This window comes from Marmota flaviventris, chromosome 12 (assembly GCF_047511675.1).
Source record: "Marmota flaviventris isolate mMarFla1 chromosome 12, mMarFla1.hap1, whole genome shotgun sequence".
Lineage (NCBI taxonomy): Eukaryota > Metazoa > Chordata > Mammalia > Rodentia > Sciuridae > Marmota > Marmota flaviventris.
The window spans coordinates 87,658,837-87,685,863 of NC_092509.1; the positions used below are offsets into that span (position 1 = coordinate 87,658,837).

Here is a 27,027-nt window from a genome sequence, read left to right on the forward strand (position 1 = left end):
TTCATGTATAAATATTACAGTGTCTTCACATGCAACAACAGTTTGGTGTTGAGAAAATAATTGTTGGATTTCACAGGTTGATGACAAATTTTCCATCTACTTCCTTGCTCTAGTTAAATATAAAGAGTCTAAAAGCAGAATTGTGACATTTTTTGATAGGTCAGAATTTAACAGTGATTCAGTCTTTATTTTCCCCCACAATTATTGCTTATTTGTTACATTTAAGAAATCAGAGATGAAGCTATAAGTGGACTATCAAAAAATTAGTAGGTTTTTATTGTAAGTTTCTGATATTTAAAATATTTCCTTTTAAAAGTTTCATTTCTGCTGCAGAAAATTTAATTAGTAAGTAAAACACCATATAAGCATGTGTGTTTACTGTGAAATGATTTTATCCTTTAAAATCAGAGCTTGTAAAGAGTTTTATATTTTTCACATGCAATATTTTACTACTAATGCTGCTTTTAATAAACATTTTAAGTTTTTTTCTAAAAAATTATGAGTTTTATAAGGCACAACCAATAAAATGAAATGAACCAAACCAAATCAAACCAAACAAAAAACAAAATTTAGGTAAAATGCATTGATTAATACATGTGCATATGCAAGGAAAGGTGAGTGATGGTCCACGTGATCAGTCATAGGTGGATTTGCTCTCTGAGGTAAAGATGAAGGATGATTGGTTCAAAGCATGGCTTTCATATAGCTGTGTATTCTGGAGTTCAAACTATCAAAAACTCTAGTCTTTCTGGAAAAAGAAAAGTTTCTTTCTCTTTTCTTTTTTCTCTATAACTCCTGTTAGATTCACTTCTGAGCATCCAGTGATGATCAGTACCAAATAAAATTTGTTCATTAAATATTTGTCCATTCATTAAATACGTTGCAGAAAATTTATTTTAACATATTACCTTTTATTTTTATGGTTCAGTTAACATAGTTGAATACATATATTGTGGAATAAATTTGTGTGGTTATATATTTTTCTTAAGATAGATAATAATTACAAAGTCAGGACACTAAATATAAGACCAGTTAATATGGCACAATGAAAATAAAATTGATGTGTTTAAACTTAGTTAGCAGCATAGCTAAGTGTGAGCATTTTGGAGATATAGATCTTCAATATGATTTGTTCTTTTTTCTCCTAAGGAAGGACTGCTTTGTAAAAATTAAATAGTTCAGATTTTTCTTTGTGAATTTAGAAAAATATTTAAACTTTTAAAATGTTTTTGTAGTTTTTCATTTAGTTAAAATATCATGATTTACTTTTCTATGTACTGCAAAATTATAAAAGTTTTTATAAAAGTAATAGTTATCCTCATACTTTGTTCAAGGAAATCTTATTATTCTCAAAGAACATTTGTTTGATGTGTAACCAAGGCAAAAATTATAATTAAAATGTGATACTTAAATACAGGAAATGATTTCCATAATCTCATCCACACACTGAAGTCAATTAATCTATATTTGGCACTTTACAAATATTTCAAAATTTAATCATCATAAGAACATTGTAAAAGTTTTATTCTAATATTAAAAATAAATTTTGAAGTGTAGAATATTTAAGTTACTTTCCAAACATATATTTGATAAGTAAGCAGAGCTAGAATTAAATTTAGTGAGTCTCTTGTGTATGTCTTTTGCCTCATGTTAAAGCCTTTACTCTGGCCGTGCAATGCACTACCACCCTCATAATGCTTCATTTTGTAGTTTTGTAGTATTTAATGTGAAAGTCACTTATTGAGCTTCTATTATGTACAACACTTGGTAATCTGGTAGGCAAAACTTGAAATCCACAAGCAAGGTAGTAGAATGATCTAATTCAATCCACCTCTGTCTTCTAATGTCTTTAAAGACACTGTGTTATATTGATTTGACTGCAAAAAGAAAAAAAGAAAAAGAAAAAAATCAAGTTATTTTTCCTTTTATGTATTTGTAAGTTTTCTATAAAAGTGTTCCTTATTCTTAGAGTAGCACCCATTTCAATTTTTATTCTGCAGTTTTCCTTCATCGGTCATAGTTTTTGACTCTTTTTTCTGCTTGTGCACCAATCGGAAGGTTCTTTGGAGAATATTCATTACAATACTTAAAATCAGTGAATGTGGGGACCATACAGAGCACAAGAAATAAGAAAATTTGAGTTCTTCTATAAAAGATTGTAGAGAGCAAGGGTCTGTGCAGTTATATGAATTTCTGAGGATCAGATATCCAGTTAAGAAGTTTAGCCTTGAGCTTCTAGAGTCTCAGTTTACACATCTTCACTGTTCTTTCAGCCAGAGCTCAGTGCTATCTGTCTGTTTTTACTTGGCTTTTTTTTTACTAGTTCCATTATTGACTCTTTTTTTTTTCTGTATTTGTTCATGTTATTCCCTTCAGAGATCAAAGCTCTTTGAAGTCAGGCATTAACTGTATCAAGAAATCTTGGTACATTTTTAAAGCATCTCATTGAATATTTCATAATTCAATCAAGAAATTGGACAATTTTGAAATAGATTACAAATGGAAAAGCTAATAACAAATGTTCATGATTCCAGGACAAAGCTATTAAAATCAGCCCATGATTTTCATGATAAAATCAGAAAGCTTGTATGAAATCTTAATTCAGCACATGAAACAATCAAATTTCATGAAAAGAGACTGCCACAAAAATGAAAATACAAATCAGCCAAAGAAAATTTTAAATTATTTTCCTAGATGATGCTTGCAATGTATGATTTTTGTTTTTATATTGACAACAATATAAAGAATTGAGTTAACATTAGAGTTAACATTAGTGACACAATATCTCAATATTTTCCATATTAATATCATCTTAAAAAAAAAAGATGTGGTTATTTCTTATTTGATAACAGGAAAGATAATCAACAATTAGCTAGAACTTTTACTGGCTAAATAAAAAATAAACTGTATGAAGAAATTGAAAATGTTTATTATTTTGGATAGCCAAAAGTTTTTATATTTTACACTTCAATTAAAATGATAACATTTGCCAAAGCCAAATGTATATCTTTAAATACAGACATTTATGGACCATGTAATACACATTTAAAATTAAATATTTCTGTAATATATGTATACTTATTAGATAATATTATTTGAATAATATAGTGTTAAATGAAAATTATAATAAGAATGTTATTAAAGGGAGAACATGCTTTGAAGATGAGAGAGGGTGACAGATGCCTGAGTCTTAAACTCATTGCTTCTTCGCCTCTTCTAATTTCTTATTTCAACCCAATTCCAAAAGTCTGAACCTGAAATCTATTTACTCCTGAGAAAATTGTCCTCTGCTCATCATTCAAACCATTGATTGCCTCCTGTTTCAATAGTAAGTTCATTTATCAGGCAAGGATATAGTCTTCTCAGTCCTAATCTGGACATATGCATCATATGATTAATTTTTAATTTCTTTATCCATTTTTTCTCCATAATCTGAATATCTTTCTGTGACCAGAAAAAAAAAAATACACCGTCTAACTGGGAGAGTCTAGGCCCACTTAGGAATTAACCCAACTCTGGATCTCATTCTCACTTACCAACCTAGCTTATATTTAACCTAGAAGTTCTCTACATATCAACATGTCTTCGCAGAAGTCCCTATTGTGGGCTTAATACTAGAAGTAATCTATGGTTTTTCTTGAGCTTCCCGTCCTCTCACAATACAAGAACTAGATTACTTCACTCTATTACTAAGAGAAATAGAATATTCATTATTATGGAAAAATGCTCTCCAAATATATGGATATGTAAGTACTATATTGTAAGCATCTTGAAAAAAAAATCTAAACTAGATATTTGGTGAAACTCTTAATAATTTTGCTAAACCTTAGCCTTTACTTAACTTCACAGTCTTGTAAAATATTGCTCCTATGTCTTTGTTCCCTTTTAACTAAAAAGAAAAATTTTCTGGTTATGAATGGAGTGATATAAAATGGAAAGTTTTACAGAATATATTGAAAGATACATCATACATTTTTAAATATAAAAGCTTTGATTTATATTTTTAAAATTCTTTCATGTGGTACATTTTAAAAGATATAATAATTTCTTAATGTAAACATATTATATCTTAGAAGCTAAGATACAAGTTTACCATCAAAATGAGATCAATCAATTTTCCTTATAGCCAAATGGCAACATCTGATTTCACATCCTGGAATTCATTATAGGTAAATGAGCGTGATCGTCTCCTAAGATTTGTTGGTCTCCGAGGTCTTCCTTCTATCAATTCTAAATAGATGTCAGATTTCAGAAAACGTGTGTAGCTGTCTTGTTCCATGAGTTGATATACTCTGCTTTGTGCAGCATCAAAACTGTGGAGGGTAGGTTGGGTGATGCTCTTAGTAATGACTTCTTTGGTGTGAAAATCAAGGTTAACCTGGACAAGCAGGGAAAAAAGTGCAATTACAGTCACTTTACTTAAGCAAACACCTAGATTGATGCAAAGTTAGAGCAGGCCTAGCAAGATTGGACGCATGCGTGGTTTTTCTCAGGGGGCATAGGGTGATTTATTCTGGCCTGGAATTCCATTTGGCTCTTCTGTCTATGCTCCTCACCCTTCTCACTTTCTAATTTAGAAAAATGCAATATTGCAATGGATGTAGCATACACAGTGTTGGTTGAACTCGCTTTTTAAAGTGGGGAACTAAACTACATAGACAACATTGAGTGATGGAAAACAGGGAGGTTGGGGAATATCTAGGATTTTAATGAGACTTCTGTTGATCCCATTGCTTATTTTGTTACGTTATAACATTTCCTACAAACAAACATATGCTGAAGTATAGACGTTTCTTAAAGACAAAAATCCTTTAAGACCTTTTATTATAGTACCATTTATATACCTGGTCTGGTGGTGGTGAGTTTTCAAGTAGGAAACCAGTGTTTTTTCCTCCTGTGTAACAAGATACCATTAGCTACCCTCCTCACTGCTTTGAGATATGTATAAATTTGGCCTCAGGGAAGACAGAATAATATATTGAAACACAAAAAAGATTGAAAAATACTAAAACAAGGAAAATAACCATCATTTCTAATGGTGTAACATCCACATAGAAAATGCTACTCCATGGGTAATGTTATGATTTGGATCTTATATGGTTCCCAAAAGCCCATATAATAAAGGCTTGGTTGACAGCGTATGGTGTCATTGGGAAGTGCTGGAACCTCTAAAATATGAGGCCTAGTTGGAGAAAGTTAGATTAGTGGGTGTGCCCTTGAAATAGATATAGGAACCCTGGCCCCTTTTCTTTCTCTTTTTGCTTCCTGGCTGCCATAGTTGAGCAGTGTCCTCTGCCATGCATCTCCACCATGATGTTTTGCCTTGCCACAGACGAAACAGGGCCAAGCAACCACAGGCAGAAACCTCTGAAGTGATAATTCAAAATAGATTTTTTTTTTCCTTTCAGTTGATTTCTCTTAGCTGTTTGTCACAGCAACTTTTAGAAAGTTGATTAATTAAGACAGTATTAATTTACAAACAAAACTTTTAACAGCAACAGACCACCAATTCCACCATCTAAATAAAGAATCACCATTTATTGAATACAATAGAAATTGTAGAGAAATTTATAAATATAAACTCTAATTAATATGATAATATTTGCTAATCTCATAGCCATTTTAGCAATTGTATCACAGTTACCTATTGAGTTTGCAGTCAAAGAAAACCATGTTTTGTTTTCCATTTGATCCATTGCCAAATGTGTTTTACATCATCTATTGGGATATTTTCTTTTAGCTTATTTTGAAACAGAGTTATAATTCTTTGGGGCAAACAAAACTTTATATAGACAGATAACATTAAAATGGTACATGTTGTCTAATTTTTTGAGTTCTTTGTATACTCTGGATATTAGGGCTCTATCTGAAGTGTGAGGAGTAAAGATTTGTTCCCAGGATGTAGGCTCTCTATTTACCTCTCTTATTGTATCTTTTGCTGAGAAAAAACTTTTTAGTTTGAGTAAGTCCCATTTGTTGATTCTAGTTATTAACTTTTGTGCTATGGGTGTCCTATTGAGGAATTTGGAGCCCGACCCCACAGTATGTAGATCGTAGCCAACTTTTTCTTCTATCAGACGGCGTGTCTCTGATTTGATATCAAGCTCCTTGATCCATTTTGAATTAACTTTTGTGCATGGCGAGAGAAAGGGATTCAGTTTCATTTTGTTGCATATGGATTTCCAGTTTTCCCAGCACCATTTGTTGAAGATGCTATCCTTCCTCCATTGCATGCTTTTAGCCCCTTTATCAAATATAAGGTAGTTGTAGTTTTGTGGATTGGTTTCTGTGTCCTCTATTCTGTACCATTGGTCCACCCGCCTGTTTTGGTACCAGTACCATGCTGTTTTTGTTACTATTGCTCTGTAGTATAGTTTGAAGTCTGGTATCGCTATACCGCCTGATTCACACTTCCTGCTTAGCATTGTTTTTGCTATTCTGGGTCTTTTATTTTTCCATATGAATTTCATGATTGCTTTCTCTATTTCTACAAGAAATGCCAGAGTATACAAAGAACTCAAAAAATTAGACAATAAGACAACAAACAACCCAATCAACAAATGGGCCAAGGACCTGAACAGACACTTCTCAGAGGAGGACATACAATCAATCAACAAGTACATGAAAAAATGCTCACCATCTCTAGCAGTCAGAGAAATGCAAATCAAAACCACCCGAAGATACCATCTCACTCCAGTTAGATTGGCAGCCATTATGAAGTCAAACAACAACGAGTGCTGGCGAGGATGTGGGGAAAAGGGTACACTTGTACATTGCTGTTGGGACTGCAAATTGGTGCAGCCAATTTGGAAAGCAGTATGGAGATTTCTTGGAAAGCTGGGAATGGAGCCACCATTTGACCCAGCTATTCCCCTTCTCGGTCTATTCCCTAAAGACCTAAAAAGAGCATGCTACAGGGACACTGCTACATCGATGTTCATAGCAGCACAATTCACAATAGCTAGACTGTGGAACCAACCTAGATGCCCTTCAATGGATGAATGGATAAAAAAAATGTGGCATTTATACACAATGGAGTATTACTCTGCATTAAAAAATGACAAAATCATAGAATTTACAGGGAAATGGATGGCATTAGAGCAGATTATGCTAAGTGAAGCTAGCCAATCCCTAAAAAACAAATGCCAAATGTCTTCTTTGATATAAGGAGAGTAACTAAGAACAGAGTAGGGTCGAAGAGCATGAGAAGAAGATTAACATTAAGCAGGGATGAGAGGTGGGAGGGAAAGGGAGAGAGAAGGGAAAATGCATGGAAATGGAAGGAGACCCTCAGAGTTATACAAAAGTACATACAAGAGGAAGTGAGGGGAAGGGGAAAAATAATACAAGGGGGACAAACGAATGTCAGTAGAGGGGGCAGAGAGAGAAGAGGGGAGGGGAGGGGGGATAGTAGAGGATAGGAAAGGCAGCAGAATACAACAGACACTAGTATGGCAATATGTAAATCAATGGATGTGCAACTGATGTGATTCTGCAATCTGTATATGGGGTAAAAATGGGAGCTCATAACCCACTTGAATCAAATTGTGAAATATGATATATCAAGAACTATGTAATGTTTTGAACAGCCAACAATAAAAAATTTAAAAAAAAAATGGTACATGTTATAAACACTTCTCTGATTTTCTTGTTTTGTCACTGTTAGAAATCTTTAGTTTCTATGAGGGGCTGCTTGTGTTAAAGTGATTAACCTGAATGCGTGAAGAAATCACCAAGTTGCAGTTAATTGTATTCATTCTTAGTCTACATGAAAATAACTGAGGAGGGACTTCACTTTACCCTCTATTCCATGATAATATCTTAACAATGTGTTCTATTTACATACAGGAATCTTTATAGACTATTTATATTAATAACTACTTTTGCTTCAACAAAAATTTTGAACTTTCCAATAAAATGTATGGGGAAACCAATTTGATTAAGGCAGATTCTCTCAAAAAATTTTCAAGCAGCTGTAAAGTTTTCCAGTCATTTTTACTATACTGTACCTCTTGGGGAGCATCACTCTGTATAAATTTCTCATATATTGCTTTTGCTTTAAGTGTAATTTGTTGAGGTTCCTTGTTTTTCTTGAAATCTTCACAGGCTATCCAAAATTCGATATTTTCTTCACTGAATTCAGTCTTAAGAAATCTGGTGAAAGCGTCCAGTCCATCTACCAAAAATACATATAAATATATATATTATGACTACAAAATGTCAATGTGGGGAATATGTGCTACTTGACATTAAAACAGAAGTACAAACACTAATAGAAATACTACACCTTCCCTGTAATGCCACACAGCAGCACACATCTGGTGCAATTTACAAGGGATCTTCTATAATTTAACTGCAAAAGTGAAAGCTTCAATTCCTGTTGAAATAAGGCTAGTATCATACTTAGATCTAAGTCCTTAGACCTAAGAGTTAGGGGGACCTCTACTGTGCAGTCAATTTATGTCTGTTTTTATTTGTGCCTCTCCCAGAGTGTGAGACCAAGAAGCCTTTCACTTGGAGCCCATCTTACATGGCTCTAGACTGTGTTTCTAGTACTCAGGACCTTAGAATTCTCTGTACAGTTTGCTAGGTTTCCAGGATTTGCATGACCCCCTATTCCCAAGACCATCCACAAAAACACACTGACTCATTGTTGAGTCAAAATTGCAGGTGGAAGCATCTACTCAAAAGTGCAGGGAGGCCTCTTTACAGTGGGGAACTAAATTACCCTGGATGGAAACAGAGTTCACCATGCTTAATCTTTACAACTGTGAAAGGGCTCAAGACTTTAAATTCAAATATAACCCTTCAAATGATTTACAAAGTATCTTTGTCTAAGTAAAAGGATAAAATGTATATTTAAGCAGTTTTTGGCTCAATCTCTAACTCTTAAGCATTTAGACCTAGTATGAGGCTTTGTTTGTTTGTTTTTTTTTCTTTTTACCTGAGTCCCATAAATGTTAAGGGGAGGTTTCAAGTCTTGTGGAAGACTGCTATGAACTCAAGTTCATATTTAGAAATTAACCATGTGGCCCTGAGTGAATTACTTTTTCTTGTACTTTAGTTTATCAATATTTACAATTAAGAAAACAATAATAATATCTTCCTGATAGGGCTGTTGAGAGGGTTAATTGTGGTAAAATATGCCAAGGCCTTAGTATACAGACTGGTACATAGTAAGGACTTGATAAGGATTTCAATGGTGGTGGTGAGGATGGTGATAACATTCTTGGTGATCAATTATTTAAAGCTCAGTCAGATAAAATTATGTTACATAGATTTAAAATAAAAAAGTGGCAGACTTTGGATTCAGCCATAAGAGAGTTTGACTTCAAACCAGTGTTCGTTTAACTATTTTTAAAATTCGATTTTTTTTGACCTATAGGCATTTTAAAAAGTTTTTTTTTTTTTCATTTTAAGAAAGTAATAGATTTACATGTACTTATAGGGAATAATAGAGAATCATGTACCTTTTGTCCAGCTTCCACCATTAAGAACTTGCAAAAATATAATAAAAATCACAACTAGGAAAATGACATTAATTGATAAAATCAAGGATATTTCATGTTGCTCTTTTTAAGTCATATTACTGTCTCTCCCACCCCCAGCTCCTTTTTAACCCCAGGAAAATCTGTATAGACTATTTATATTAATAATCACTTTTGTTTCAACTAAATCTTGAACTTTCCAATAGAATGTATGGGGAAACCAATTCAATAAAGGCAGATCCTCTCAAAAAATTTTCAAGCAGTTATAAAGGACATCTGTGTTATTTGGAGTTTGTTGTTGCTCCTGCTGCTGTTGTTTTAATATACAAAACTGCTACATAAATTTATGTACAGGTTTTAAAGTGTAAACATAAGTCATCATTTCTCTTGGATAAGTTCCAAGAAAGTGGAGTTGGTTGATTATATGGTGGAAACATTGTAGAAACGTTGAAGGGGGGAAAATATGTGTTTTTGTGGACTTCCAATTAAACTTCCTCAGAGGAAATCATATTTGAGTTGGGTTTAAGTCATTTTTAGCAATCTTCAGACTTATTCTCAGCGGTGTGACTCTCTAATTGTGGCCTATTTCTGTTCCTACTACCACAGGTAAGTTTTTACACAGGAAAAGGTCATGAATTCTACTTGGACTTCTAACTTCTTGTTGTACTGACCCCCTTTTTTAAAAATTAATTTTCTGTTGGTGCATCATAATTATACACAACCCTGGGATTCATTGCTATGTGTTCCTAAATGCATGTAGCACAATTTGATCGATTTCATTCCCCAGTACTTTCCTTTTCCTCCCTCCATCTCTGCCCCTCATCTCCACACTCTACTCCTCTACTTTGACCACTTCTTCTTGAAATACTCCTCTTTACATGATTCTAGAGCTCCATATGTCCAAGTTCACATGGTTCACTTCTCTGTGCAATTATCTGTATATGTTTAATTTTGCTACATATCCCATTGAATGCAGGCATCTCCTTTTCTCTACTCTTCTATCTTCCCGGTCTCTTTGCCATCCTCCTGTCTTTGGTCATTTTTTTTCTCTACTCACTATTATACTTTAAACACGTTGCCGAAACCTGCAGGCTAAATGAGGTATCACAAACAACTTTGGAAAATAGTTTCTGTGAGTTAAATTTTGATATCTTTAAAAGACTTCTCATTACAAGAAATCATCAAGAGAAAAATCTCTTCATCTCAAAATTCCTCTAGCTACTGAAACATCTTTCCTCCTTATAAATATAAAGTCTTCTATTAGTTTTCTATGCTTGGTCTCTTAATCTTCTCGGCCTCATTTACTTCCCAACACACTGAAATGTGGTTCTTCTTCAACACTCTACTTAAATTATTTTTTGCCAAATTTCCTCAATATTATATTCATTAAACATTTTTTTCCAGTCCATATGTTATTTCTTCTCTCTGCAACAGCATCTGTGGTGGAGATTAGTCTGAAATTCTCTTCTATGGCTCCTACACTCCTGAGTTTTGTCTTACACCTCTGTCTGTTATTTGTCTGAATTCTTCTCAGTTTATCCTTCTTCATCGTTTCCTTAAATTCATTTTTCTGGGAAATCACTTTAACACTCAAATATAATCAACATACTGACAGTTCTCAGAACTTACTTCCAATCTCTTTCCTGAACTACAAGTGATATGTACTAATATGTGGTAAGCATCTCCACTAAATTTCACACAAAAATAGTCATGCAATAGCTGAATTCATCATCTTCACTCAGAACTTTTTCTCCATATCTTTCCCATTCAATGACACCATCCACTCAAGAATTTAAACCAGATAGAACCCTGGCACTCATCATCAAGGCTAACAATTTTTTTTTTCTCATCTCAAACCCATTCATCATCAAATTTTGTTAATTTCCCTTTCTTATGTCCTCTATCAGTCTTTTTATTTGTATGATATCTGTAACTACTTCATGCTGACCAGAATTATCTCTCATATTGATTATTATAAGAACCTCCTGATTGATAACTCCCCCGACCCTCCCAGCTTATTATTCAGAGTCTAGTCAATCATCTCTTTCCATTATACAAATTCCATGATGATTCATCACTGGTTAAAATTTTTTAGTAGTGCCCTTCATCTTTTTATACTTTTTTCCCTACACTCAAAGCTCCAGTCACAGAGAAAGACTCAGTTTGATGTGGATGCCATGTTCCTGCATCTCTTGACTTTAGCCCCTGCTATGAACTCTTTGTCACTTCCTACTCCAACTTCATCACTCTATCTTTGTCAATCTAGTCCACACTGTCCTTTCAGGTTTAAATCAGAGTTTATCTTGTTTGGAAAAATTTCTCCAAACCCTCAAGAATAAGTTGGGTGTCCTTTAATTATGACTTCCTAGTATGCTAGATAACACTTAAAATATCATACTGTATTGCCTATTGTTTCCTCTGCTACATTGTGAAATTCATGAGATGAAGACCACAGTTTTATTTTCCACAAAATCTCTAGTCCCCACATGAAGAAATCAATCACTCAAATAATTGTTTCATAAAAGATGTAAAATATAATTGAATTGATAACATATCATTTAAAATACAACTAGTTAAAAAAACAGTTTCAGGATATTTTACATTTTAAATAAAAATGTTTAGAACTATAATATTTATTAAAAAACTTGACAATGAGATCCATTTATTGTAAAAAAGCAAAAATAAATGTGAAACTAAATAATCTTGTTCTATTTTAAGTATGGAAACATATATCTAATTAAACAATATACCAGTTCATTAAAGAAATCAACCCTTATCTTTATCTGATGTTGTTAAACATTTAATTAATATTCTAATTTTATGCTTAACAAGCAAGATTTTTCTTATGATTTGGCTTCTTCTTTGGGTATATATAGAGAAATGGCTATTAGTGACAGCTTTATTTCTGAATCTATATTACTAAGTTGGAATCCAGTTCATGAGTTTTGCCAGTGTAAACTTTCTACTAAGAGTCGGGTCCTTTTAATCATACTATCAAGATGACACCATCAATTTTGGGAGCCTGCAAAGTTTGATGTCAGTCCATGTGGTTTTAGACAGGCTGGCAAAGTTTTGTTGAGGTACACAACTTCCCCCTGGGTATCACTGTGGGTCATTCAAGCATGTCTCTACTGCTATAATATGTTCTTCACTTAGGTCAACTAGCTTATAAATAAGTTTTCATCTTGATCTCTCCACTGAACCACTCATTCATTTATTGAAAACCAAATTATTGCATGCTGTATTTCAGCACTGTTCTAGGTACTAGAGAACAGCAGTTTTAAAGGCTGATAAATGCTTTGATGTTTAATCTATAGAGTGTTATCTTAAATAGAAGAAAATATTACTATTAAACTATATAGGAGGGCCATTACAGGGTAACAAAAACAAGGCTTTCCCCTTGATGATAAATAGCTATAAAACTAGGCCAAAATAAATAGTAAGATGTTAATGCAACCCCCATCTACATCAATGATGACATTACATTTAAGTGGACTCATGTCAATTACAAGTCAGAGATTAAAAGACTAAGTTGAAAACTAAAACCAGACTATATATTGGCTACAAGAAACATTAAATATAAATCAGGAAGATGAAGAAAAGGGATTAAAATAATACACAATTCAGAGATTAAGCATAAGAATACAAAATCTGAATAAAAAATCTTATATGGTCTTAGAAGGTAACTGTTAAATAGATACTATTCCCATTTCATAATTATAAAATGGTCAATCACTACTAGCATAGAAAAATGCTAAATAGGAACTCAATTCAGAGCTTCAAAATATATAAAGAAAACTGATAGTTATTAAATAAATAGAAAAAAATTCAATTACAGGTGTAGATTTTAGTTCTGCACCCTAATTCATTGATAGAACACATCTACAGAATATGAATTACAACATATAAAACTTAAAACTATTAATTGACAAATGACAATTATAAAACACTCTAACAAACACATCTTTTCAAGTGCACAGAAGATTATCTAAGATACTCTGTATTCTAGAATGTAAAATGAGTTTAAATATGTTGAATTTCAAAAGTTTGATGTCTTTAAGACTTTTTCCTATTAGGAGGTTTGAATTAAAAATTGACACTAGCAATATAGCAAAAAGAGTCCCTCAATACTTGGTAATCAAACAATATACTTATAAATAATTCACAGATTAAGAAGTCCTGAGGGAAATTAGAAAATATTTACAATTGAATTAGAGTGGAAGTACAACATAAAAGTTTGTCAGATGCAACTTAATCAGTAATTAGAGTGAAATCATGTACGAGTAAAAGAAACTGGGTATCAAAATCAAGATCCAAGTTTCTACTCTAAGAAGCTTGAAAAACAGCAAATGGATCCCACATTGAGCAGAAATAAAAAAAAAAAAACAATATTAAAAACAAGAACTAATGTCTATAGCATAGAAAGAAAATGAACGATGCCCAAAGTGTTTCTTTGGAAACAATAAGAACCTTGGATAGTCCATATTATACTAGGAAGGAATCATGGTTCTTACAGGTATTACAAAGATAGCAAGTGGTATCATGAATGACTTTATGCTAATACATATAATTTATATGACAGAAGAAAATATCTAAAAAATGATAAAACCTACCCAAAATGACACTGAAAACGTGGAAAATCTGATAGTTTTAACTAAATTATTAAGTAGATTTTATAATCAAATATCTTCCCCTGAAAAAAAACTTTGGACCCCGATTAAGTGAATTTTATAAAACTACTGAAAAAATTTCTAATTTTACATATCATATGGAAAACAGAAAGATTGATACTTTCATCTCATTTTATGGGGGCAGCATAACTCTTAGACCTAAACCTGACAAATGCATTATACCTATTTCACCCCAAACAAAAAATTAAGAGAAAAGAAAAAGAAAGAAAATTACATAGCAATATTTCTCCTGATGATAGATGCAAAGTTTCTGAAAAATATTTTAAAAATAAATCCAACAATTTATAAAAGAGGAAACAAACATTCTGGAATTATGGCTGAAAAAATTGTAAAATGAAGTTCTAGCTTTCTGTGCCTGCACTACTCATTGTCACTTCTGTTTTTTACACTTGCTGGTCTCAAGAACCGTTCTTCATGATCTGTGATTATTTAACATAAAAAGGTCCATACAGATTAAGTAAGAAGAAGGAATCTCTGTTGGTAGCAAGATAGCAGTAACTAAGTGGTTTTGCATTTTTAACAGGGGTAAAGATTCTCAGAGCTAAGTGCTGTCTATGTGTATCACTTCATTTAATTTCAACAGGTCCCTGCAATATATCCTATATGCACATAGATAGGGGAGGAGACTGCGCTTCAGTTGCTTTAGATCTCATTTCTAAAACAAAACAACAAAAAATTATAGAAGTATGTCTTACTTAGGAAGAGAGTATTTCTTAAGGAAGACAGAAAAATTGCCCTAAAACCCATCATCTGTAACAACATTACCTTACCCTGTTTAAGGTACTTTGCAGATGTGACTGTGGTTAAAGACCTTGAAATGAGGAGATTATTCAGGGAGATTCAATCTAATCACGAGTTCTTAAAAGAAGAGGAAGTCAGAAGAGTGGGTCAGAGAGATACCACATGAGAAGGAGCTAGCTGGCTATTGCTGACTTTTGAGATACAAGAAGATGGTCACGAACTAAAGCATGTGGTAAAATCTAGAAGGTGGGGTTGGCCCTAAATTCACAGTTGCAAGAGAATGGAGATCTTGGTCTAAAACTGTAAAGAACTTGATTCTGCCAGTGACCCAAACAAGCACAAAACAGATTGTCCCTTAGGCCCTCCAGAGAGGATGGAAACCTGTTGACATCCTGATTTTATTCTGACATTACCCATACTGGACTTCTGTGCTACAGAAAATGTAAGATAATAAATTTTGACTTTATTACTGAGGTTGTGGTGAGTTGTTATAGCAGCAACAGAAAACGAAGGCAATTGTCAAATTATGTTTTAAATATTACTTTTGATTACTCTTATACATAGAATTTGTCCTCCTTGTCATAAAATAATTGGTTTTCTTTTCATTTTTAATGTTATAAGTGATATTTAATTTAATTTAATTTTGTGTGTGTATGGTGCTAAGGTTTGAACCCAGGGCCTAGCACATGCTAGGCAAGTGCTCTACCACTGAGCTATACCCCCACACCCTATAAATGATCTTTTTGAATAATTAAAGTTCTGGGAATTAATGTGCAAGACAACAGCAGTCAGAAAGAGCTATGGTACCTCACACATCCCTAAGCGTTAGAGTATGGGATGACTGCCCACTACTGCAAGAGAGTGGCCTACGGCTACCATACTATCTCTTCCATTGGAGTTTTCACTGGGACAAGGGAGGTTTTGCTATTTCTTTTACTCGGTAAATTGACCCTAATTATCAGATGTTAGTAGTTGGATGTTAGTGAAGAGATTATAAAGGACAGATCAGGCTCAGCAAGAATTTGAGAAGGCATTTTCTGCATCTATAGTGGTTAGATGCAGGTAAGATAATTTCTACTCAAGCACAGCCATTCTATGGTGCTCTTGGCGCTAAGGGGTTGCGGAGAGAGTTGGCAAACCCTGACCACTGAGAAGCAAGAGTGCTCTGCTTATTTCTTGGAGCTCAGTGGGTATATTATTTTCAAGACTTATTTCTCACCCTGAGCAGTGTGCTTTTCTCACAATAAATAGGGAAATAACAACGGACAACAAAGCATTGTGATACATAGCAGATTTTCTCCAAATACTGAAAAAATACATGTTTCACAGTAAAGTAAATGATCTGTCTCTGGTTTTAGCATTTTTAGGCCAAAATAGCTGCCAAAGAGAACAACAGGGAGTGAGATGTGCTGGTTGTTTCTTGGCTTATTAGCACTTAAGTATCTATAGGGATTGTTGTTGTTTGGTGTGTACTCCTTTGATTTTCCTCCCATAATTCCTTTCACCACCTGCATCTCAGTGCCTGAACTTAAAAAAAAAAAAAAAAAAAAAAAATTCTTATCATTACTATTGTCCAAGAATATGCTCCTTTAATTTTTGAATACCAAATTCCAATGTCCTCTCAAGACTTCTGGTGAAATTGGCACATTAGGCTGATGTCTTCAATAGGCTGAATGAGCCTCATTCAGCTATTGATTAACAGCAGCTTGATGATTCCTTCCTTTTCTATTTATGTAACAAAAGAAAAAAGTTTTTATTTTTGTTTTTGTTTTGTTGTGGTTGTTTGATTGTCTAACCTCTGGTTTTACTTTTTCATCTTTGTCTTTTCCATAATGATCCTGGAAGGAAACAAAGGAAACTAAGGCCAAACATGCTTTTCAACCTCTCAGCTGAAATTGAAGTAGAATTTGAAATGTGGGGCACAGTTAGGTCTGTAAAAGCAAAAACAACACTCTGTACACCAACTGACTTGAACCAATTTCAGGTAGTTAGCTCCAGTCTCTGGCTACAACTTAAAAAAAAAAAAAATTCTTCTGAAGAATTTTCCCTTGATGAATATTTAACGGGATGTAAAATAGCTGCTCAGCCCTGTATTTCCTTCCTCTTTTAAATTTCTAAAATGAGTATTCTTTTTCCCCCAAATTGATATCCATGTTTTATTGGATTGTATTCTAAAAAAAATCATATTTTCTCAATTTGTATCTAATAACTAATTTCAGAACTGTTTCTTTTTATTTTCCAGTAGAATTCTGAAATGTCTTAGCTCTTATTACAGGGTCAGTATCCTGGCATGCTTTGCTTGGCAGTTGCTATAAACTAGTTTCCTATAGAGAATTTCTTGACTCAATATTAGGAAACACTTGGAGACAATACCACAAGAGATTATGAGAACATTTTCAGATAACACTAATTAAAAAAACCCACAAAGTATTCATATGGAAATGTGCCCTCTGCTGATATTAAAAAGCATGTCACTAGGGGGTTATAGTGTAACATCTAACTGCAACTAGATCTCTTTCAGGTCGGCTCTAGTTTGGAAAAAGGGAAACTAAATATCTTCTTTGGTTTATGAACAAAGTTGCACTGATCTCAGTATAGGATAAACTTTTAAGATTTCAATTAATTTATCCATATGTCATGTATAAGCATAGATAGAACAGTTTTAAATATTATTTATAAAGTGAGTCAATAAAGAATGGTCATAATATCAGAAGAATACAACCATTATTTTTTCTATTAAAAGATTTAAATTATAATAAAATGGTTTGTAATGATATCTAAAAGGAATTGTCCTTATGCCAAACAACTGAAATTGTGACTTACTTATTAAAAATAACTTCCTTTATGTTTTTATTTATGAATAATTTTACAAAATTATTTATGAATCACTTAACGTGAACCTGAGGACTGTGAATAATGAATAGCATTATATTAATTAAAATTATGATGCCAAGAAACTCATCATTTGCTGAGTTCTTCGTACATTGCTGTGTGACTTTTAATGGCACAATTCTATCAACTTTTCACATCAACCATCTGAAGAAGCACTACTATACTCATTTTTGCAAGTGTTCAGAGACTTAAGTGTTTTAAATATTACAGCTACTGAAAGATAGCAGAGAGGATTGAACTCAAGTTTATCTTGCTAAAAATGGTAAGGCCTTGACCTCTAAAGCACCATACAGACAACAAAGCCTCTACTGTTGAGGAATATGAAAAGAAACGGGCAAGATGAGCACATCTGTATGTACTAAGGACTGAAGACAGGCATTTGCAAGGGTGACTTATTCTATTTGGAACAGAAGAATAAAATCACCTTGCGTGGAATTCAAATAGAAGTCTTCCAGAAAACAACATAAGCATTATTTTAAATATAGTCCTTCACTAGTTCACAAAGCTGGAGTGTTGACTCTATACCAGCTGTTCCTCTCTGGAATATTATGCAAAAGCCCTTTGTTACCATGGTTAGTTTTGCGCTTCATACAGACTTCATACAGTTCAAAAGGAAGTCAAAGTGCTCAAATCAAGAAAAGTGCTGTGCATGCTATGAAAGCTCTTGATGCATTAACCAACATGAATGGATTTTGTTGGCATAATATGAATATAATAGAGAGGAATAAATCCTCATTCAAGAAATGAGTGAATGATGAATGAGAAAGGAGTTCATGTATTTAAAATGTTAAGCAAATTACTTTTTAAAAGAGAATATGCAACCTTGTACACAACTATTCTAGCACATTAGTTACTTCCTGTTTCTCTTACTGCGTTAAGTCAGGTCACAATGGAACCATTTCTGACACAGAGGCAGTAACTTACTAAACAGTCCTTCAGAATGCAGCAGTGGGGAATGCAGCTGCCAAGAGGGCTTGATAGAACCTGGGATTAGAATTCACACTGGAAGAAGCTGGCTCAATGTGTTCTACAAATATGAAATGCTTGTAATTGCATGCTTCTAATTTGAAACTCTGGCATCTGTTGGAATATTTTTATGATGCCAAGAAACCAACTGAAACAAAAAGTCAAGAAACTCTGAAGTTGAAAATCCAAGAGCAGTATAATATCCTAAGTATGAGGTTGTGTTGTTTCTCCTTTAACCTTTGGCTTCATAGCTCCGATCTGCCATAGAATGTGTGGCTTATGTTGTAATGATGTTTTATTTGTATGACCCATTTGCCATTTAGACTGGATTTTATTAATTTTTATTCTTTAGGTAGATGAAGAAACTGTTTGCTGTGGGTCAGTTTGAGTGAGAAATTTAACTTTGTAGAACACTGGAATCCCTTATCTTAAAGAAAATTGTGAACCAAAAATTGGGAAGAGTAACCTGAAAAGACGTAAAGTAGAAACTATGAAGAGAAGTACCCATTTCCTTCCTCAAAAGTGAGGCATGCATTTCCTTACAGGCCTTACTCAAAGCAATAATAAGGTTTTTTTTTTTTTGCAGTATAATCAGTTTTTATTTTTAAATCAAGGGAGTATAAGACTTAAATATTCTATTACTATATTTACATATTATGAATTGTCCTCAGGAATGTACTTAGTGGGTCCACAATTCAAAGTGCCAAAAGTCCAAATAAATAGTCATTAATAAAAACGTTGAACACCATTATTTACAATGACTGGGAAAAAACAGGTGCATAAGGAGTTCTATACTAATGCAAAGATTTCTTACTGACAGAGATTCCTCTTTTAGGAAACAACACCCTCTTTCTACTCCTCAATCACCACCATGGGAGATGGCTAGAAATCTATATCTATATATCAGTTACACTTCTATATTCTAGGCATGCACCTACCAAACCCTGCAAAACTTCTTATAGGGCTTCAAATCAACTAAAATCCAAACTATAACCTGTTGTTTTCACGTATGTCTTCTCCTACAATTCTGTTTGTCATTTACGATAGGAAGCATTATCTTCCTACTAATATGGAGATAAAACCCAGAGATGTGGGGCTTATCTTGTTTCTTTTTCTCTTGTACCTTCATCTTTTCACCCTACAATATATGCATGTTAAAAAAAAGTCAGCAAGTTCATCTATTTTTCTTTCAAAAAGGTCCTTACCTGAGGATAGCTTTTATATTTGTTAGAACTTTGTAGGAAGTTCATAGTAGTCTATCTTTCTATCTATCAAATTTCATTTTCTAACACAGTCTCCTGAAGTTTGACTCCAACTTGATTTTCCAATGTTATTGTTCACTATTCTCTGCTTTAGTATAAGATCTTCTTGCTTTTCCAGAATACATAAAACTCTCTTATTTTTCATACCCTTCTCACTCTTCCTTTTCTACTTAGGAATGACCTTTCCTTCTGCCTGTTGAATTCTTGAATACATTGATTTAATTCCACTTAATGGTTTTCTAAAGCCTACAAGATAAATTGAAACTGCTACAGAATTTTAAAAATCATTTTGCCAATTACTCTTAAAGTTGTATTTTATTCAGCAGTATTATGTGCTTTCAAAGATGTTTTACATAGATCCCTAGAAATATGCTTCTACAAATAAACACACATGTATGTGTACAATATACTTATATAGTATTTTACTTTCATTAATTTCTTTCATATGTTCACAGTGATAATTTTTACTTTTATGAAGTCAATCAATAAGAAAACCAATGAAGACTGATTTTGAAATTAATGATTAGGAATGGCAGATAAAATTTGATCTGACACTAGTTTTTAATACATTAGTACTTCATCATTAAATAAAATTTAGAAAATACTATATATTTATACATATAGTTTTAAATTACAGATTTTTATGATTCATTTTGCATTTTCATACAAATTTACCAATAAGTAAGGATGTGGAAAGAACTTATCCTAATAGCTATGAGGAAATGAATGAGGAGAAGTTACTCATGGACTTCATTGTGTTAAAACTTATTATACAACATATTTCAGTTCATATTTTATTTTGTTTTTTTTTTATTTGTTTGTTTTTTTCTTTTTGTGGTGCTGGAATTGAACCCAGGGGCCAGCACATGCCAGGAAAGTGCTCTATCTCTGAATTATATACCCTGTCTTTTGAGTCCATTTTTTAAAGTAAAAAAAAAAAAATAGTATAGATTTAGACTTATAGAAAATTATAAAGATAATACAGGATTGCCATATACCCTACAATTTCCCCATTATTAACATCTTACATTGAGTTACAATTAATGATGGTGCATGAGTTATAATTAATGAATCAATTTTGATATATTAACATTAGCTGAAGTTCATATTGCATTCAGATTTCCTTGGGTTTTCTGTGTGTGTGTGTGTGTGTGTGTGTGTGTTTAAATTAAGAATAGATAAACTGTGTGAATGACATTTGAAGAGAATAGTAGAATTATCAAAATACCTCTATAGATAATACCTAAATTTCTGTGAAATATAACAAAAATCAGTAATTTTTCTGTTTTGGTCTCATGGGTCCTGTCTGTCACCCTAAGTTACTCTTCCTTTTTCAAATTATGTTTCTCAATAAAGAACTACTTTGTTTTTAATTCCCCAAATAAATTACACTGTTTAATGCCTCCTGCCTGTATTAGCTCTCTGCTTGGATGGTCTCTTTCTCTCTGTCCAGCTAGTGAATCCCCTAAATCCTAGGCTAAGAGGCATCTATTCTGTGGTCCTGTTCCTAAAGCTGCTGATAACCAGTCTATAAGATTTTAATTTCAACTGCTTTTGTGCAACTAAATATTCAAATTTCCATTGTATTTTGTTTGAGGTATAACTTATTTTCCTGTTTGACTAAGTTTAATACAAGTTATCTTTCCTGTAGATATGACATATAGATTTTGAGAAATGTACCCATATTAACTGAAGGGATAGAATATAAAATTTAATAGACCAAAGTATTGAAATGTGTATGTACATGTATATGAATATAGAACCTCTCTCTTTTTTAAAAATATGCATATATATTTCTTTCTATGAAGTCAGTAGAAATGAACTAAATTTAACCATTGCTATCAAGATTTAGGTGATTATTTTAAGACTTATAATTTAATATGACAATTAGCATTCCAGTGAGAAATATTGATTCAGTAAAATAATACTAATAACAATATTTTGTGAATTCCATATAATTATTTAGCACTTTGATTATAACAGATGGTATTAATGTCTAAATTTTTCAGTGCTGTTTTTATTCACATTTTCTCATTTTGGTTTAAGTTGGTGATAGTTACAACTCTTTAATATTTTTATCAGAAGAGAAAAGAGAAAGAGAATGTCAGTGTCAGGTTTAATTTTGTCCATTTGATTTTGACTTCTTATAAAGAATAATTACAGAATTCCAGGTGAGGATTTTTTAATAAGACTAATAACCTTGCTGAATCTTTCTTCACTTTGGATAATTAGAACATGCTAGAGTTGTTATATAAGAAGTTAAAATAATAAATCCAGTTTATATACTACTTTCAATTGAAATTTTAACCCTCTAACTTGTGACTATCTAGGTGAGAATATACTGGAAATAGAACAAGCTTTTGAAATGTGTTGATAATTATTATTTTTCATTATAGCAGGGATCATTGACATTTATGTAGTGTCTAACATTTATTGGTTTCCTATTCATCATCTCATTTAATCCTGACAGAAATCCATTTCTATTGAAACTAAAAACATTATCTCTATTTATAGTTGAGGAAGCTGAAAGAGTGATTAGGGAGCTTAAATAAGATTATATAATCATTCATGTTGCAGAAGAGACCACAAACTCGAATCTCAAAGGAACTCTGAAATAGCATTTTCTTACAAACAAGTTCAGTTTTACTATGTGAGCACTTAATATTTTCCAGGTTACATACTGCATTTGGGGTCCACTGTTACATACTGCATTTGGGGTCCACTGATACAAAAAAAAAAGTGTGCCTTTTAATAAATAGTCAAATTAGAAAAAAAAGGATAAAGAAAAATAATTTCACTTTTTTATCTTTTTTCCCTTTCTCTCAGTGTTTGACTACAAAAGAAGATGAAAATAAAACAAAACAGGTTTTTGGAAGCATGAATTATAAAGGAAAGTTTGACACAGATTGCTATGAGGAATAGATTGGATCTGATAGCAACAGAGTTAGCAAGATAGAGAGGATGGTGCCATTCTTAATAGCCAAGATATGGAATCGGTGTAGGTTTCTGTCAAGGGATGAATGGATAAAAAAACTGACTCATGGACAAGGTGGAATATTACGCTTCCATGAAATAGAATGGAATCATTTTTATGTGCAGCAATATGGATGGAACTAGATGACATTATATTAAATAAGTCAGGTACAAAGGCAAGTACTACATAATATAAAAGCTACATAAATTTATGTTATAGATGTAGAGAATAAAATAGTGGTTACAAGAGACTGGAAAGAGTAAGATAAAGAGATGTTAGTAATAACTAGAAGAAAGAAATATGTAGGTTTCCAACACAAAGCAATGATTAATGTTTGATATTCTGCTTATGCTAATGACCCTAATTTGATCATAATATTGTATACATGTATCAAAATAACACACTGTACTACATAAACATGTAGACTTATTATGTATCAATTTAAAATGGTAAAAAGAAAAGACAGTGAAAATGGAATAGGTTTGCCATATAATTGGCAAGAATTTTAATAGCTAAGCCATTATAAGTTATGAGTAAAAGTAAGTAATCGAAGAAAGCTGCTTAAGTTACTCTTCCCCAAAACAGGAATTGATACTAGTTTAAAGTGAAATAAGGAGGAAGGAGTACCATGTTATATTTTTATCAGCACAAACTTCCTTTCTTACTACTGCTCTCTATTCTCAGTGGCTACATCTTCACCAAAATTCAAGCCTTGATTTCTCCACGTATATTTTCTTTCTCTGAGCAAATATTACAAGTCAGAGGCAGGTATCTGATTCATCAGAAGAGGGAAAGTTTTCAGGAATAGTGTGCAGAAATAGAATTCTGATGTTAGTAAATACAGGGGAAAATGAACAGATCACCAGCAGCTAATGAAGAGTTGGACAGTTAAGGAGATAAATACAGAAAATGAGAACAAAGTAGGTGTTTCATTAACTGGTTGACTTACATACAAATACTCCCAGCTTCCCTGGCAACAGGAATCAATTCTTCCAGCAAACACAGAATATGAAAACCACAGGGCATTACTCTAAGTACTAGTCAGAGAAGCTGGCTAGCAGCACCTTGGGATGGGCTGGGAAAGAGCTGGGAAGTGACCATGTTTCAGATACAGAATAAAATAAGGAACAGGAAAAATGTGAGGTGCAAACAAATCCTGTGGGTTTGAGGAAGTGTAGATATTTGGTAATGATGAAGGGTTGCAGGTTCAGATGACCAGTTTAGTACTGAGAATAATAAACCCTGTGGCTTCCTATTGCCTACTCAATACATATTTTCAGTTTTGCTATTTGAAAGAAATCATGGACTGAATAAATGACAAGTTTGTTTGTCTGCTACCTAATGTAAACTGATTGTAGAGTATCAATCAGGCAGGCTGCCCTCTAGCCCTGGCTTTACTGTGTTGTTGGAGAGTCAGACAGCAAACTCAGTCTTGTCCTCATCCTCCACCTAATACACAGAGCTCTGTCTTCAATACAGAACTGATTCTCAACTTTTGTACAAAATTCTGCTTTAAAAATAGATGATTAATATGACATGCGGAGAAAAGAATATACAGAATCGTTTTTCAAAGCTATTTTCATTAGTTCCCTAAACATCTGTCAAAAGAACTTCTCTAAGTTTTTGATTCATTTAACGATGAAAATAACAGAGAGTTTGTTAATCATATATTAAATGAAACTGAAGATCTCCTCCAAAAATCAGAAAATTAAAAAATTTGAAATTGCTGACAATAAAAAGAAATAATTAAAATTTTAATAAGCAATTCTTAATAAAATGAGAAAAATTCAAAAAAGCTTTCTATTAGCTGACTATTCGGTTATTTAGTTACTTTTGCTGATCTGAAAATTAGATTACTGTAAATTACCAATTATATCAATTTTTTATGACAGCTTGTTTTGTATAATTACATGCATCCTCTATTTAATTGTCCATTAAGGAATAAAGTGTTTGGTGAAGATATCACTAACCTCTATGGGATAGCAGTTTGTCAAATGATTCACCCCATTTCACTGCTTCTTCAGGGGAGACTCTGTTCAAGAGAAACAAAATGTTTTATAATGCAGTGTGCACAAAGTCTGTTTACGAATCTGTTTGAACATATGCTTATATTACTGCTCTTTTCAGTTATATTTTCACAGGGTTTCCCTTTGATTTTTATATAATGAAAGTTCCATTTACATCAGACACTTCAAAAACATTCGTCAATTCTCTTCTGGAATTTGCCAATCGAGCAGTGGGGTAAAATGACATTACAGATTTTCTCATGGATGTGTGAATTGTTTCATTTTTTTATGGAAAAATTATTTTGCATTAAGTTGAAAAGTTTATGCGCACACACACGCACAACACACAGAAATGAGGTCAACTATCTTTTTTATTTTTAAATTCATAAATAGATGAACTTAAACTAAGAATATCTTTCAAACTCTTTTTTTTAACTGCAGTTTCCTTGAAGCTTTAACCACAATATGCTACAAAACCTTTTTCTTAACAGAGACAGGAAGTTTGACTAATGAACTTTCAGAGGAACAAGAAATAAAAGCCATCTTTAATACAAAAAAATATTTTAGAGATGTTGAAAATATAGATAGTAGAATATTTTTTTGCATCTTGATTGTCATATTCAAGTTTGGAAGAATTTGTATTAAACTAGTTAAAAGGCTATTCTACTTTGTTTAAATTAAACACATAAAATTATAAAACATCCCTATGTATATACTGCTTGCTGTTATATGAAGAACATTTTTTAAACTGCTGAAAAAGAAAATAGCTCTTTTCTATGATAATATTACATTGTGAAAACATATTAATGATATGTCATCAGTTTATAAAAAGTAAAATATGTTCTTTAAAACTGACAGGCATATAAATTATAAAATGTAATTATTTAATTTAATTTATAAAAGTGGCTTAATTTTAGAGAGATTTCAAATTTCTTGAAACAACTTCTCTATTTTTCCTTATACTACCATGTAATTTCCAATAAAATAGAAATCACTAATTTCCTTTCTTAAAGCTTTAATTATGGAATAAACAAAATCCCCTCCACCCAATAATGAAAGTTATTCACCTCAATTCTTTGGACAAGGCCCCAAATCTACTGGAGTGGGTCTCTTCATGTGAGTCAAGTTTCTGTACAAGAAGACTTAGCCTATTTCTTTTTTCCTTGGCTCTGTAAAAAAGGCAGTAGCTTCAGGACAATTTAGATGACAGGCAAGAATCTTCTTCTGACTACCAACAAATCTGGAATTTGTAAATACCCACTCACAGTGCTTCCTCCCCATACATACTCTCAGAAATCCTATTTAATTACTATATTTCTGGAGAATTAGGATAGCAGATACTAAATATGTTCCTCTTTTACCTGCATGACAGACACACATTTGAAATTATATTTCAATACAGATTATTCTAGTTCTTCTTGTGTGGCTAATATTACTACATCTTTTAAATTGAAAACTCTTTAGGTTTAACAGTTGTTTAATCCAAGTAAGAAAATATTTTTCTTTATTTGTGACAGTACAATCAATCCATTTTCAACCAGATATTTTAAAAACAAATGCTAACACACATTCATTAATCATGATTTTAAAAGTATAGCATTGAAAATAATTTTACCTGGTTTTGGCCTCTTTGCTTGCTTCTTCTTTTCCTAGACCACCATGTATTAACTTGAAAAAAGCTTTTTCTTTTGTTTCACACATATTTAATTGAGAAAACAAAACAAATGGTGTTTCCATGTTCCCTCTAAAATGAAGAGATGTCTAGTATCTTACCATCCTTCTGTAGCTCACTGGTGAGTGCTAGTCTGTAGTTATGCATGGTAGAATACAAAACTGTCTCAACTCTTTCAGCAGGGCTTCCAAAAAAGAAAGAAAAGGAAAACAGACAAAAGAAAAAAAAAAGTTCAGAGCTGTGTTTCTACCTCTGTAAAAATGTAGAACTGAGGAACTGAAGTATAATTCTGTCTTGAGCTGTTGAGGGAAATGATACCACACATTTGCAAAATG

General features: G+C 32.6%; 1 protein-coding gene across 2 annotated transcripts; it reads right to left on the bottom strand.

The window, feature by feature from the left end:
• Positions 1 to 374: 374 nt before the first annotated feature.
• Rgs18 (regulator of G protein signaling 18) lies at positions 375 to 27,027 on the bottom strand. 2 transcript variants are annotated; one of them, XM_027948817.3, is made up of 6 exons: positions 26,636 to 27,025; positions 26,088 to 26,189; positions 24,985 to 25,046; positions 8,010 to 8,176; positions 4,094 to 4,378; positions 375 to 1,877 (listed from the first exon to the last, which is right to left on the bottom strand). In XM_027948817.3, exons 1-5 carry the CDS (start codon positions 26,755 to 26,757, stop codon positions 4,121 to 4,123), a joined length of 711 nt encoding a protein of 236 aa, XP_027804618.2. In that variant the 5' UTR covers positions 26,758 to 27,025; the 3' UTR covers positions 375 to 1,877; positions 4,094 to 4,120. The 2 variants fall into 2 exon arrangements, with proteins under 2 accessions (XP_027804618.2, XP_027804619.2); XM_027948818.3 differs by lacking the exon at positions 26,088 to 26,189 and having other exon boundaries at positions 26,636 to 27,027.

Excerpts from the sequence above, each read along its gene's own strand:
- Rgs18 (XM_027948817.3), bottom strand. The coding sequence starts at position 26,757 with ATGGAAACACCATTTGTTTTGTTTTCTCAATTAAATATGTGTGAAACA. Across the intron at positions 26,190-26,635 it reads AGCAAAGAGGCCAAAACCAG|AGCCAAGGAAAAAAGAAATA; the intron begins GTAAAATTATTT and ends CCTTTTTTACAG. Across the intron at positions 4,379-8,009 it reads AGAGTGATGCTCCCCAAGAG|GTTAACCTTGATTTTCACAC; the intron begins GTACAGTATAGT and ends CTGCTTGTCCAG.